Here is a 15,864-nt window from a genome sequence, read left to right as displayed (position 1 = left end):
ATAATAAATATATTTAAATGTATTTAACAGGCCATTTTTCACCATTGCAGGGCTTTGGCAGTTTGCTGCAAAACCTTATAAATATATAAATTATATAAATGCATAAAAACACACAACACAAACGTTTACTTCTGTTAGTCAAAAAATGCATTATGTCAATTTTTTTATTTAACTGCAATTAGACCTTTCATTTAAGCTCTGTGTTTGTGTCTGTTTTCACTTATACCTTACACTATACTGCATGTAAGCCTCTTAACCCAAGTAATCCAGCTATCCTGACTAAAGGAAAGGGAGATTATTTCACTGGTGCTAGAGGGGCTTTAAAAAAAAACACAGAATACACACATGCATATATATCATTCATTTTAGCAAACCATGTATGTTAATCTTTAAAACTTTGAACATCTACACTGTGATTTTGACACAACTCCCACAATCCTCACAGTGAATTCAAAAAGATTAATAAATCATCAACAATATTCATGACTGGGAACGAGACAAATGGGTTGCCTTTATTGTGAGAGTACATAAAAAATCATGACAGCCTCAGTAGGAAAAGACACACTGTCAATTGAAGTACATGGGGAGTCTCATGATGGTGGTTTCCTTCTCCCTTTTCACAGCTGCTTTAATGCTGTGAATTTTTTTTTGCATGGAATTACACCCCTAACCCATTTCCATCAGTCTCCTATCCTTGGTGTGTCTACGTATTTTGTTGATGTTGTGAACTTTATTTTTCCTTGCAGTCTGTTGTAGCGGTAAATAGCTGGAGGTAGTTCAGATGATCAGGAGTGAAACCATGTTCATTCATATGGTTTTTTATTCTTTTAAAGATTCTTTAGGTGAGACTTTTTGGCTCTTGCTGACAGAAGCGACTGTGGTCTCACCCTCAGATATTTGAGGGTCTGAGGCCCATGGGTTCCATCCACACAGGACAGTGGGAATAGCGTAGTCTCGAAACTAGAAACAAACACATACAGTACACATAGTCAATACAGAGACATGTTTTTATATTTCTAAATTCTTTACATTTTCTTTCTTTGCTTGTGTGTGTGAATATAAACATGCATGATGAAGGATTACCTGTCTGTTCATGAAAATATATACGATGGGGTTGTAGACGGTGCTGCTTTTAGCAAAGTAGACAGGTATGGTGGCAATGAGGGGGTCAATATGTAGACTAGAGTCTATGATGACAGCAAGAGCCATGGCAGCATACGGCAGCCAGGTGACCAGGAAGGCCAACACCATCACCACTACCATACGTGCAACCTGCACCTCCACACGGTTTGTGCTGCCAGCCTCAGACACCTGCAGCTTGGTCACCTAGGACACCAAAATGGAAGCAAAAGTATTAAGATATCAATAAAATCAACAATAAAAATCTGTGTTCTCCAGCTCTCACCTGACGGAGGGTCCACAAGAGTCGCGAGTAGGACACCATGATGATGGAAAAGGGCACGACAAAGCAAAGGAAAAAGTATATGATTATGTAGGACATGTTTCCAACATCCCTGCTGTACCAGTTTGGAGCACAGGAGGTCTTGATCCCTTCCAGCTCATAACTGCCCCAACCAAACAGAGGCGGAGTGTTCCACACAAATGACCACACCCAGGACAGCACCACACCAGCAACTGCATGCCTGGAGGAGAACAGAGGTGGTGTGTCACATGCTGGTGGAGCAATCAAGAAGTTTTTTACTTTTGTGTGATGCCGCTAAGTGAAATCTGGACGATCCCTACCTGGTCTGGAACAGGACAGCACCCATGGGATAACACACCACTATGTAGCGTTCAACAGAAATGACTCCTATTGTACACAGACTTGCTATTCCTGGCAGAAAAGAAGGAATAAGTCAAGAATTTATATATTTTTGTGGAAAAATATGTTGCTATGTTAAACTTCTACTTCACTACATTTCAGAGGGAAATGTTGTACTTTTTGCTTCACTACATTTATCTGACCATACCTGCTTATTTGTTTCTTTTCAGATTATGACATAAAACACATTTTATAAGCTTATAAAATACAATACAGTATTAAGAATGAAATCAGTTGTTCCCAACCTTTTTGGCTTGTGAGGCCTCACAAAAAAGCCATGTCATGTCTGTGAGTTGTTAGCAGTTCCCCCAAAAAGTGATTTCCCCTCTAAACATCTCAGATAAAATAACTTTTCCGAATATCATTTAAGCACCAAATATCAACCAATATTTCACAAAACAACAAAGATAAGAGAAAAGTCCTGGTCGGGAACAACTGGACTAAACTGTATATAAAGTAGTCAACTAGCTCCACCTCGACCGGCTACAAAATGCTACATGTGCAATGACACACTAGTATTATCAATATAATAATGTAATATATAATAATATATCTGTCAGAAGGGTCATTTTTTGGAGAATAAGTACTTTTACTTTTGATTGTTTTTAGGGTACATTGTGCTGATAATACCTATGTAGTAGTATTTTTTTAACTTATAGAGTATGTTACATTGCTATTTTGCTACTTTTACTCAAAGTAAAGGTTCATAGTTTTTCAAGTAAGTCTTAAAACAATGATCAGTGGCCATATGAACACTGAAACAGGTTTTGCTCACTGTAATCATCCAAATGAGCTTACAATGTAAGTGATGGGGGACAAAATCCACAGGCCTTGCTTTGGGCAAAAATGTATTTTTGCCTAGAAGGAGGGCTGTGAAATTTGTTCCCCATCACTTACACTGAAAGTGCATTATGAAGGGATCTTCTAATGGCCAGTATGAGCAGGAGGAATGAAAACAGCAAGAAAAACATGTTTCAATGTTCATGTGGGCTCCTGACTGCAAAGGATCTGAGTGCTTCCTCCACCACAGTGAAAATGAAATCATGCTGAGCTCTGAAACTCTGACATGCAAACTCCTCCTTTGGCCCAGAATGGACTCACCAAAAAAGGCTACAGCGAAGCCCTCTAACACGCAGCCCACACGTCCTAGGCTGAAGTATCCCATGGCACTGGTCACTGTGGTGGGCAGACCTCCAAACACAGCACAGCCCAGGTCACATATGGCCAGGTTAACCAGAGCGTAACTGAGTGGCTGCCTGAGCTGTCTGTGTTTCAGTGTTACCACGATCACCAGGACATTGAGGATGATCCCAGCTACAGAGAACACACCCATGATAACTGCCAGTGTTGTGTATCCAGTCCGAGACAGGAGCTCTGCGTTGACTGAACTCTGGGAGGATGAAGAGGAGTTTCCATGTAGGGCAAGGTGCTCCATTTTTGCTCAGTGGGAATGTTTGCTGATGCCACAGATTGCTTCTTAGTATGGAAATAAAGTGTCAGCGGTCCATCTACAACCCAAATTCAAACCAAAATCAACTAAAATGCAAAATATCCACAGGTCAAAACAACAACTCAACAAAATAAAAAACAAAAAAGTGAGAATAGGCAGGTGCTGAATCAAAAAATCAATTTGCTAATCCGACAATATCAACAATCAAAGAAGTCCTTTTCTACAGATGCTGCATGATTGTTGTCCTGATGCAGCTCTAAGGAGTAGATGGAGAAGGAGACCCTCTTAATAAGCCCAATAAGGGGAGAGGGGCTCTAGATCATAACATTTAATTCTTGAAAACCAAATCCGTAGATCCGGATTGTGAAGACAATAATTCCTGTAAGACTGCACTTTCTGTGATTGCTGGGTTTATAGCGACCACTGAGTAATGAAGCAGGGATTCAGCAGCACAATATGGGTTTTAGGATTAGAGTTAAATGCAGGTCTGCTGGTTACAGGCATAGAAGGAGCATTATGGCTTATTAATATCACACATTTTTGTATACACTGTGAGGCTTAACATTTATTCTGGGCAGTATTTCTTTTGGATTGGCCAATTTATATCAGCCAAACAAAACATGGTAACTATAAATAAGTAATTATTTGGTCTTTAATCTACCAATCAATCCTCAGTGAGGACACAGACTGTAATAATAATATATAATATAATAATACTAATATAAGTCATGTTAACCAATAGTATATACACCACAACCTCTAGTTTTTTATTTGGAAGAAGCTGAACTTCAGTCTCTCCATGTGATTTTATTTATTGTCACACAGACAGGTCAGTTCCCCTCCAGGTCACTAGAGGGCGGTAAACTCACAGGTCTGCTGCAGGTTTTTAACCGGCTGTCTGTGATCAGCAGTCTAGTCAACATGGCTGCCTCCGTGAGGAAAGCAGCGCACGACATAGAGACGCGAAAGCGGACCGATGATGTGCTTCTGTCGGACGGGATCGACTTCAGCTCCCTGCTGCTGTCTCAGCCCGTGTTGGAGGGACTGTCCTCCGCAGGCTTTCAGAAACCCTCCCCGATCCAGCTCAAGGCGATCCCGCTGGGCCGCTGCGGACTTGGTGGGTTCAGAAAACTGTGTGTGTGTGTGTGTGTGTGTGTGTGTGTGTGTGTGTGTGTGTGTGTGTGTGTGTGTGTGTGTGTGTGTGTGTGTGTGTGTGTGTAGCAGCAGAAACAGGTTCACTGACTGGATCGTGCAGATTAAAGTGAGCAAGTTGAAGTTTGGGGTTAATAATGGCACAATTTCATACAAATATAGTTCAAAAAGCAGTCATACTACAACTGCATAGCACCAAATGCACACTCACCGGCCACTTTATGAGGAACACCTGTGCAATCTAATCCAATACAACAGCTCTGCCATAAATTCTGCTTTTATTAAGTTTATACATTTTCAGTTTTTGTTGACATTGTCAGAAAGGTGATAATTCTAATTTACGTTTATTATTGAGGTCGTAGTGGGTGGTAGTGGTGGTGTACATTATATTAAAAAGTGTTCATAATATTTTGCCCCCCTCATGCACGCCAGCACACCATCACCCACTACGACCTCAATACTGTATAAGCTTTGTAAAAGTAGAATTTATGGCAGAGCTGTTCGTAATGAAGTGGCCTGTGAGTGTGCATGTGAGGTTGTCTCAAGTTCGTGCATCTCATGTTTTAGCATTATATTAAAGTCACAGAACTAAGCATCGGTTTTTACAGAAAATAAATATCCAGTGATCTTAAAAAAAACACAGGTTGTTGTTATCTTCTATGAATATAAAATAAACGAAAATATAAAATTACACAATGTAACATCAATTTAGACAAATATACCTGAAAATAAACTTAATTTTAATTCACACTGTACAAAGAGACACATTTACTTTCTTACTGCCATCTCTGTCTTGAGAAACGGGTAAAACAATCTTTTTTTTTATCGTGCAGCAGACAGAATATTTTTAGACCAAGATGCTGAGATGAGTCTTTGAGGATGAAGGAAATACCTGCAGAACTGCAGCACATGTTGTTTAACAGCTTGCTTGTTTTTTTTGTTTTGTTTTGTTCTGTTTAAAGGTTACCGGCTATTTATTTTTCAGAGAAAATGATGCTTAGGTTTGTGACTTGCATGTTATGTTAATTATCTAATTCACACTACTACATCATTAAAAACTTACGACTAAAACAGACTTACTGTAAGGTCGATAATGGGATGACTGACAGTCAGCTGTGTCAAAACTAAATTAAACAGCTGTGTCACTCTCACCACTGATCTATTTAGACAAGAGCTGAAACGATCAGTCGATTTGAAAAAATTTATCGTTTCAGCCATTTTTCAAGCAAAAATCCCAAACATTTTCCTGTTACAGCATCTCAGATGTGAACATTTGTTCTATTTCTTCACTGTATGTGAAAGTAAATGAAATATTTTCGGGGTTTGAACAAAACAAGCAATTTGACGTCACCTTGGGCTGAAAATAGCATAGCATTTTTTACTATTATTTTTTGAGAAGCAGATTAATCAATAATGAAAACAGTCATTAGTTGCAGCCCAAGTCTAAATTGTTATGTCACATTACAGAAGTGTTGAGGGACAGATGTCAGAATATTTTCCTGTTAGTCTGTGAGCAGATCACAGTGGATGGATTCATAGTTAAAACCACAAGGATAGAAATGATAATACTATTAAACTACTGATTATATTATACTTATATTAAAAGGTCAGTTTGAAAAATTACATTCAAAAAAATCAATAGCATCATAATTTTGCAGAAATTGTGTCCTGCTTATTCTGACATTGTGTTCTGTGGATTATGTAGTTCCAGTTAAAACATTTGACACTTGAAGAACCTGGCAACATTACACCAAAACTATCTGTATGGCTTAGACACCACTAGATGTGGGTGAGAAAATATTTTTATAATTTGCATGAATCGGCCCTTTAACTTTCTATTCAAGCTACACAATGATGTAGCCATTGTAAATGATAACCACCGTTATTCACTGTGTTTCTACATCAGTCTTTGGGAACAAAATCATTCATTGCACTTGAATATTTTACTTTTAGAAAACTGCCTTCAAATCCCTCTTGCAGGTTGCTTGTGTAGTGGAAACGCTCTCGCCAGCAGTCACGAAGCAGAGGCCGGTTAATCACGGTGTACTTGAAGTAAACACCTGTGATTAGTTGGACAGTTTTAACTGTGGAGAGGAGGCGTTTTAGATTAGTCCCTCTAGATATGAAGCATCAGTGTTGTACCCAGTCAAGTTTAATTGTGGAAGCCCAAATTGTGATCGTGATTATTCCGGCTAATTGTGCAGCGCTGCATTGTCCTTCTGTTGTTTTCTCAGATTTGATCGTGCAGGCCAAGTCTGGCACGGGGAAGACATGCGTGTTCTGCACCATCGCTCTGGACTCTCTGGTCCTGGAGAATGCTGCAACTCAGGTGAGTGGAGTCACTCCAGATGAGTAAAGTATCTTTCCCGTGCTTTTAATCTCAGTGATTTAATAATTGTTCATCTTCTAACATATAATACAGAAAACAAAAAGTGTTATTTTGAAGTTTAGCACCCAGCTCACTTTCACCAGCAACAGATGGTCATGAGTAGTAATCACTTTGGTTTTGAGGGTCTTAATCTGATGAGTTTAAGCTGCTCAATGTCAAAAGTATAGATGAAAGAGGACAATTATTGATAAAACAGAGGTACGTCTGGCTGCATTCTAGTGCACTGTAATCTCATTAGCTGCAGGGTCTTACTGATTGGAAAACTGCCCAACAGCTGTTTATCCTTAATCTGCTCCCAATCAAATGAAAGTGGTTGTTGACATCTTAACTTTCTTCACAAAGGACTCTTTTTTTAAATTTTTTTTTTTATCCTCCTGCAGGTTCTTGTGCTGGCTCCGACACGTGAGATAGCGGTGCAGATCCACTCAGTCGTGATGGCAATAGGCTGTGCCATGGAGGGCCTGGAGTGTCATGTCTTCATTGGGGGCAGGCCTGTGAGTCAGGACAAGCCCCATCTGAAGAAGTGCCATATAGCTGTGGGCTCACCTGGTAAGAGGCCAAACACTGACGGCATTACCTGTTTATGTAACCATCATGCTGTTACTTGAGTTTTGTAAGTAACTCTGCTCCTTGTTGTGTACGCAGGTCGTATCAAGCAGCTCATCGAGCTGGGCATGTTGTCCACCGCCAGCATCAGACTGTTTGTTCTGGACGAGGCTGACAAGCTGCTGGAGGAGGGAAGCTTCCAGGAACAGATAAAGTATGATGCACAGAAACATCTGTATTTTTACGTAATGAGTGATATGGCAGCGGGCCGGTGTAACGAGAACTGATTGTTATTCAACCAGAGGACTTAGATTGAAGCCTCTCATAACACATTTATATAAATGAAATATCATAAATATACGCACACTAAATGTAGTGCTCATTTGCTCCTGCAATGTTAATTTCGTTGACGAAAACTATGACTAAATATGTTCGTCAACGACCTTTTTTTCCCAAGACAAGACGATGACGAGACAGCCCCGACATCATTAAACACTGTGACTATATCAACATGCGATATTGTTCATGAAAGAAAGAGACTAAAATATAGATTAAAAAATAAAAACTTTATCAAAATCTCTCTTTATTTTTGTTGACAAAAAAGAGGAGACAAAATATCATAGACTCACAGGAGTCGTAGCCTGAGCAGCATGTTAGTAGAGCAGCAGCAGTGAGTGCTCCGTCTGTGTGTTTACACTGGAGGCATTCAGGTGCAGTGTTGAGTGTAGGTCACCCATGTGTTGGAGGCGCTCAGAGCCCAATACACAATGACTGTAATTACACGCATAAAACAGAGGAAAATAGACTCCAGGTCTTGTTTACGTGGATTTAGTGCGAGTGAAATGCAGCCAGTGTAGACAGCTGTAGTGATAAAAATAGCAGTGTATAACATTACCTTTCCTTATCATGGTTGTTGTTGTTATTCTAGCAAACCTTGCCTTGTTTAACCTTTAATACTGATGCCATGTGAACTAGCTTGGTAGACAGCAATTTTGTTAACCTTGTGTCATTATTAAGTCTGTGGGGCACTTTTTTTTTCTTTTCTTGTTAACACCTGACCTCCTCTTTAATGCAAGCAGATTGCAGTTGATGTGTGTACAGTTATCTTTTTGATTTTATTAGGCTAACTACTTTTATTTCCATTCTTCAGAACAGAAAGGTAAGTTTGTACTTTGGGCAACCAAAAGATTGGTTTCAAAACCTTTTATTGTCTGTGCAGCTCTCATAGTTTTATGATAGTTTTAAATAGAGTATTGGGCTAAATAAAATAAATATGTAAATCCCAACATGTTCCATGTCTGGATGTATTCCTTAAACTGATCCCATCAGACCAAACACTTTCTGCAAAGCTGCATTCTTAATCATTCAACCTGTGTTTTTCATCATATAATGATAAGATAAAATGTTATGTGAAATGACTAAAATAACAAAACATCATTGGTTTTGGCCAAACTAGATTGACTGAAATTAAATTAATCTGATGGATAAAAAAAGACTAAAATGTCAACAGTTTTCATTTTCAGTTTTGACTAAAATAGTTAGTTTTCTTTGAATAAGATAAGACTAAATGCCCAGACTTTTAGTCAACTAAATGACTAAAAACACAACAGGATGAGGCTGAATAAATATGATTTAAAAACTAACAAGGGCATTCGACACATGACTGAGACTAAATAAAAAATAGCTGACAAAATTAACACTAAGTAATTGATGTATTTTATGTTCTGTATGCCCCTTTTTATGTTGGTGCTTCTGCTTTGCATGTTCCAATTAACTTTGTAACATCTGTTCAAGGACTACAGATGAAAAACAGTACCTCGGTGCATTTACAGCAGTGTTTATTGATGTGCACTGCTCCGGTTAATTAAACCAATAAAATCATCTGACAAAATCACACATCATTCTCTCCCTGCTTGTCACTCTTCTACAGCTGGATCTTCTCCTCTCTTCCTGTGAACAAACAGATGCTTGCGCTCTCTGCCACCTACCCAGAATCCCTCGCTCAGCACCTGACCCGCTACATGAGAGAGCCCACTTTTGTTAGACTCAATCCCAGGGACATGGGCCTCAAAGGTGAGCCTCTTTTCATGGTCGAGTGGAAAATATTTTAGTTAAAGGGTTAAAAAGCAACAAAATTATTTTATATTAGACAGAAAATAAAATCATATTATGTATTTAAAACTTACTTAACTTTTAGCTTTGTTTAGTTTATATTATTAAACCATACAGTTTCTAAACTTGCTTTCAATTAACTGCTGTCCTGGCTAACAGACTCTCCAAATTAATACAACATTGATTGGATAATAAAGTTTGTAATGTGACATGTTTTGAGGTGTTTTTTCATCATAGAAAATGTTATGTTTTTCCCTGAGGGTGTCAGGTGATTGACAGTAAGCAGAGAGTAACATAATGCCCACAATGAACGTTATGCTGTACAGTATATTGTCTTGCTCTTGTGTGCCTCCTGCCAGGCCTGAAGCAGTATTACAAGCTGGTGCAGTCCCATCCGTTACCTCACAAGGTGTTTGAGGAGAAGGTGCAGCACTTGCTGGAGCTGTTCAGTAAAATACCTTTCAATCAAGCGCTGGTGTTCTCCAACCTGCACACAAGGTAATGCATGATTCAGTGTTTACCCTCCTCCTCAGAGGTGCTCTTTACATGATGTTGAACTGACACTGAATATGTCAGATCAGAGTAAAATTGATGTATCTCTGAGAAACTGTTGGTTTAATGCTGTTGTGCTGGATTTCCACCTCAGGGCTCAGCACCTGGCAGACATCCTCTCCTCCAAAGGCTTACCTGCTGTGTGCATCTCAGGTGAGAGGGGCTTTAGAAAAGTAGTGATATTTGTGCGGAGTGTAGTCATGAAATGATAAATCAATCTAGGGCTAATTGTTGGCTTTATTGAACATAAAGCTGTGAAAAACGCCCGTCACAATATCCTAGATCTCAAGGTGTCTCGTTTTGTCTGACCAATAGTTCAAAACCCCCAAATATTGTAAATTGTAATATTCTATTTACAGTTTTGTAATGTAAGACCAAGAAAAGCAGCAAATTCTCACATTTAAGATCTGGAACCATCACATCTTTGGCTTTTTTGCTTGAGAAATGACTGAAACGATTAATCGATTATCAAAATAGTCGGTGAATAATTTTCTTGATGGCACTTTAGGATCAGCTAACTTGTCACAGACCTTTATTTATCACATTTCATAGATTTAACAATGAATTGGCCAAACAAAAAAAATGCATATATTTGTGTCTGCCTTAGCGGAGTTGATTTCAGTTGATGTGTACCGACACAAAGTGACCGTCATGTGACCTGTACAGGTGGTCTGAGTCAGGACCAGAGACTGGAGGCCATGTCAAAACTGAAGCAGTATCAATGCAGAGTGCTCATCTCCACTGACCTGGTAAGACGCACGCATCTTCCATCATGCTGTGTTTCATATGTCATCCATCACGCGCATCAGTCAGTTTCTCTTCTCTGATCCTTGTTGTTTTTTTTTTTCCCTGTCAGACTTCCAGAGGTATAGATGCAGAGAAAGTAAACCTGGTGATTAACCTGGACGTGCCGCAGGACTGGGAAACCTATATGCACCGAATTGGACGGGCTGGCCGCTTCGGTTAGTCTCCGATACAGTTTTATTTAGTAGAAGCGAGCAATCACAGGCAACAGCAAGCAGCGTTACTTAATATTCAGCATGTACACCTTGTCACATTTAGCCAGTTAGGCCGCCTAGATACATGACAGGTGACAATGAACAGGGGGAGTGTATGTGTGGTGTATGTCACTCAAGGCTTAAATCTTTTTCGTCCACTGACTCGACTGAGAATTGTTTTGAACACTTCTTATTCAGTTGTTTTAAAGACAATCAATTTAAACAAACCAGAATTGATTGTCACACTAAACAGACATAACCTGTGTTTATGTTCAATGACATTTTACACTGGTGCAGCACAAGCATCTTTTGTTCTCTCCTAGTGTTATAATTTGTATAAAAACGCTTTCTCTCACCTTTTTGTTGCTTCATATTGCTTGACCAGAGAGCATTTCCTGCTTCTTTGTGACCACATTTAACACCATTTGGAAGATTAGCTTGAGTCTCTGGAGTATTAGCAGGTTTGACCCCACCTGGCAAGGTCAATAGTCTCCTAATGATCTGCATTTCATTAGAATTACCTTGTTTTACTTGTGCATTGTCTCAGAAACAGAATGTAATTAGCTTGCACACATTGTCAGAGTGTGTGTGTGTGCACCTGCTGTCCCTGCTCGCACAACTCATTCCCCCCCTTATCCTTTCCTGCTATGTGAATGGGTTCTAATCAGGCTTAAATTTTCATTTGTAGGCACTCAGGGGCTGGCTGTGACCTACTGTTGCCATGGCGAAGAGGAGAACAAGATGATGGCCATCGCTCAAAAGTGTGGCCTGAGTTTGTCTGTGTTGCCATGTGAGTCCTGTCCACGTGTCTGTGAGCAGTTTTACACACAACATGTTTGTTTTTAAAGAGAGGAAAGCTATGGATAGGAAACAAATTGAAGTTTATTTGATGTTACTGTGGAAAGGTAATTTAAGTCTCATCTGTCTTCTGTCGTTTTAGCCACCATAGAGCCTGGGTTGATGGATGAGCCTTGTGACTGGGATGTCTGCACTGAGGCGTCAACCCCAGGCCCCCAGTCCCAGCTCTTCCCCAAGAAAGAGAAGAGACGTGTCAAGGCTGCTGCCCCCATCATGGATGAAGCTGTAGAGCCTAGCCGTGAAAGAAAGCCAGAGAAGACCCATCCAGCAGCCAGGCTGGGAACGCACGGTGAAAGGAATGCTAGAAGAGCGTCTCCTGTAAAGGACGTTCTCCCGCCGCCGACTCGAAAAGAGCTGCAAGACGCTCTGCCGAAGATTCCTCCACTCAGCTCGTACAAGACTTGCAAGTCAGAGTTTATGACCTTCGAGGAGGCTGAGCAGGACTTCCAGATGTTCATTACGACGGGTTTAGGGAGATCAGTGGAAGTCATCAGGGAGTTCAGAGGTGGAGAGGACGTCGGTGATCAGAACGTTCACAGAGTGTCTGTCATGATTGAGGATGACGGAACTCAGAGTGTCTCACAAAGCTGTAAACTGTGGAAATCTGAGCTTTCACCTCCAAAATCAACATCTGGTACTTCAAGCTCCCAATCTGATATGGAGGAGAGCCAGCAGGATGATGAGAGACTGGGGCAGTTAGATACAACAAGAGGAGGCGAATACAGCGCAGTCACTAAGACTGAAGCAAGTCATAGATCAACTGTTGTCAAACCAAATGTAGGGCCCACTAGAACCGAACCTCAAACATCTTCTGAACCAATAATATATCGCCAGGAAATCGGTCCAACGAGTAGCAGAGCTTTGCCAAAGCGTGAAAACTACGAATATGTGCCAAGTATTACATCGAGCAGGCGGGCGGGTCCAGCACAAACCAGCAAAAACGAATCAAGAAAGACAAAGGAAGAGATTGGGAAACGGAGCAAAAAGGTTTCAGAGAAGATGAAGAAGGAGCAAAAGAGGGAAAGGGATGAAAGAGAACCTGATGATGAAGAGGAGGAGGAGGAGGATGAGGAGGAGGAGATGAGCGCTGAAACTTACTGGAGAGACTGCTACAGAGCCTGGGCTCATTACTACGCCTCCATGTCTCCGTATCAGGAGCAAGGTTACCAAAGCTACTATAATGTAGCTCACAACTGGATGGCAGCTTATCGCATGAATGCTGTTTACATGGAGGAACTCCTGAAACACTGACTTGTCTCTACTGTCTTCAAACATTGCCAATCATCATCTAATGAGAGAATGTAAACAGTCTTAACATCTGCAAAAAATGAATTAAAAATTGCAGGAGTTGAGTACAAATATTTGCACTTCTGATCTAACATACTGCACTTGGATGTTTTTTGAGTGTTTTTCAATGAATTCATGCTATATGCTGTTTGTCGCTATTACTTTTCTAATAAATTACCACCATGGAGCACATTTCAAACTTTTTCTTTTGTTTCTACACATTTACAGGCTTTGAGTCTGTATTTTTATGGTGCTGTGTTGAAAGTTTCTCTATGTTCAAACTCTTACAGTATACAGGACATCCACATCAGTCGCCATCAATCTGACCGAATGTTTAGAGAGGATGGGGGCAAAACTGTGCAATTTACTGTGTGCAATCTCTTCAACAGGGCAAAGCAAGGTCAGACAACTCCACATGCTCCTGATTACTGGCTAATCAACCGCTACCTACCATCCAGCCAATCAGTGCTAGGCAACACAAAAAGCAAACACCCTTGAATAAATTAATTTAAACCAGGAGCCCACTTCAGCTATTTTTTTTTTTTTTTTACCATCTGTAGAATTTATGTTACCAACTTAAATCATCATTATGCAGCCAATGTGAACGCTCACTCTGAGCGTCAGCTCACTGATGTGGAGTGTAACCAGAAGACGGATTTGTCTGGGATGTATGGGAAGGGATGTTGCACATTTAAAGGCTTCATAAGAGGAAGCATAAAACGCAGGTTGAGTAATGGATGTGCGCACTTTCTGGAACAAAACAACCGCGCACTATGAGACCCACATGGATACAGCGTTTCTCATTTTCAACTGTACAGTCTTGACTTTAACGTTAGTGTTGGGTTTACCCGGGAACTTGTGGGTCTGTTGGGTTGTTTTCAGAACCAAGAGTCTACAGACTTGTAATAACGCGCTGCTGGTCAGCTTGGCCGCCAGTGACCTCCTGAAGTGTTCCGTGGATACGCCGCTTTTGCTTTTCTCTTTTCTGCGCTATGGGAAGGACAGCCAGGTGTCGGTGTCTGTGTGCACCCTGCAGCAGTTCACCTATGCCCTGTGCAGCTGCGTCCAGCTGCTCACGCTGGTCAGCATCAGCGTGGAGCGCTTCCAAGCCATCGCCTTCCCTTTCCAAACCGAGAGGAGGAGAGCCAGAGTTCGCGTCTGGATCCTGTCCATCTGGGCATGCGGCCTCATCTTGGCAGTAGTGTCGCTGACTCTCTCCAAAAAAGCTCTTTTTTACATGCTCTGCCGTCCGCACATCGGGGAGCATGGGAATGAGCATCTTCGGTACTCGGATCCGTTTGGACCTTATGTTCTGGTGCCGGTGTGGGGATTATCTCTGACTGTGATCGTTATCCACTACGTGCGAATATTCAAAGTTGTAAGGCAGCACCGAAAGAAAGTGTTCAACCGGGGAGTCCAGCTGAGGCCGACGGTGACGGAGCACGTCTGGGGCTGGCTGAGTGTCTCCGCTTCAGCACCACGGACAGCTCCGCCGGGCTCCGGCAGCCCGCTGCCTGCACGCCGGACGGTGCTTTTGGTGGCCGAAGCCGGAGCCTCCTGTGCGGGCGCTTCCGCAGGGGGCGTCCAAGGGAGACCTCCGGAGATCGTCGGGGCAGTGTGTCTTCTGACACCTGGGGCCAGGGAGCGGGGGAAGAAACAGATGGAGGGGAAAGTGGCCCAGCGCTTTGGGTACATTATCATTGCCTTCACGCTTTTCTGGGTTCCCATGGTGGTTATTTTGCTCATGAACGTCATCTCGTGGCGGGACACAGACAGAGTGAGTCGGACAGTTTTCTTCATTATACAAAGTAGTCTCAACAAAAAGGGAACATTTTAATTAAGGTATTTTTAATAAATAATTTTAGTTTAATAATACATTTTTAATATCAATGATGTACTTCATCTTAGTGGTAGTTGATTCATTGGCTAGCAAAACTGTTGCAAATATTGATTAATAAAGTAATTTATAAAGAAAAAACACAATTGCTGGTTCAATTCTCTGATGATTTACCACTTTTCTGTTTTATATGATAAATAAATTGTTTTTGATTGTATCTGGTATGTGGGAAATGCTAATGCCATTTTTCACACTTTTCTTACATTTAAAAAAAAATCAAAAAAGAACAATTGACAGATAATAAATAAAAAATAATTATTAATAAATCACACTGTGACTGTCATGCTATAACATTTTGAAATGGTATTCTGTGTCAACCCAGACTCTCCCTTGTGTTTCCCACAGTTGCTGATGGAGCTGGAGACATCAGCCATGGTGCTGACCTGTGTGCAGGCTGCAGTGGATCCTCTCATCTACACTTTAGTCACTAGACAGTTTCGCTCTGAACTCAGCAAGATCTTCTCCTCCATCCAAGGGTGTCCACTAAAACTAAGAGCTTGAAGGATCAATACTTTGAACATTTGGGTCACCTGAACTGGAAACCACTGAAGCTAAATATACACAAGCCGCTACCTTGTGTTTGCACACTTACACACACAAACACAGAGTGATTTAGAGGCGGGTGAAGAAGAGAGCCCACAGATTTTGTATTTGTGGCAGATATAGATGTTTTATCAGGCGTTTCACAGTCGGGACACAAGACAAGGTCATAAATAATATCAAACACCTGACAAGATACGCACAGCAGTAGTCTCAACAACGACAGGTGGCATAGGAGGGCAAAGCAAAGAGTGAGAGGAA

The 15,864-nt window shown here is 41.0% G+C and overlaps 3 protein-coding genes across 3 annotated transcripts; 2 read left to right on the top strand and 1 right to left on the bottom strand.

Annotated features, from left to right (window-relative positions):
* Window positions 1–411: 411 nt before the first annotated feature.
* On the bottom strand, window positions 412–3,363 carry LOC137185356 (parapinopsin-like). The gene is made up of 5 exons (XM_067593687.1): window positions 2,924–3,363; window positions 1,744–1,834; window positions 1,406–1,643; window positions 1,084–1,326; window positions 412–960 (listed from the first exon to the last, which is right to left on the bottom strand). Exons 1-5 carry the CDS (start codon window positions 3,255–3,257, stop codon window positions 820–822), a joined length of 1,047 nt encoding a protein of 348 aa, XP_067449788.1. The 5' UTR covers window positions 3,258–3,363; the 3' UTR covers window positions 412–819.
* Window positions 3,364–4,159: 796 nt separating this feature from the next.
* Window positions 4,160–13,358, top strand: ddx20 (DEAD (Asp-Glu-Ala-Asp) box polypeptide 20). The gene is made up of 11 exons (XM_067592400.1): window positions 4,160–4,389; window positions 6,659–6,753; window positions 7,194–7,362; window positions 7,459–7,573; window positions 9,290–9,432; window positions 9,831–9,969; window positions 10,118–10,176; window positions 10,690–10,772; window positions 10,880–10,985; window positions 11,710–11,811; window positions 11,962–13,358. Exons 1-11 carry the CDS (start codon window positions 4,194–4,196, stop codon window positions 13,128–13,130), a joined length of 2,376 nt encoding a protein of 791 aa, XP_067448501.1. The 5' UTR covers window positions 4,160–4,193; the 3' UTR covers window positions 13,131–13,358.
* A 146-nt stretch (window positions 13,359–13,504) lies between these two features.
* On the top strand, window positions 13,505–15,591 carry LOC137184595 (D(2) dopamine receptor-like). The gene is made up of 2 exons (XM_067592405.1): window positions 13,505–14,943; window positions 15,409–15,591. The coding sequence occupies exons 1-2, from the start codon at window positions 13,900–13,902 to the stop codon at window positions 15,562–15,564; spliced, it is 1,200 nt and encodes a 399-aa protein (XP_067448506.1). The 5' UTR covers window positions 13,505–13,899; the 3' UTR covers window positions 15,565–15,591.
* Window positions 15,592–15,864: the final 273 nt, after the last annotated feature.

This window comes from Thunnus thynnus, chromosome 6 (genome assembly GCF_963924715.1).
Source record: "Thunnus thynnus chromosome 6, fThuThy2.1, whole genome shotgun sequence".
Taxonomy (NCBI): Eukaryota; Metazoa; Chordata; class Actinopteri; order Scombriformes; family Scombridae; genus Thunnus; species Thunnus thynnus.
This window is presented reverse-complemented; position numbering and strand designations above follow the sequence as displayed.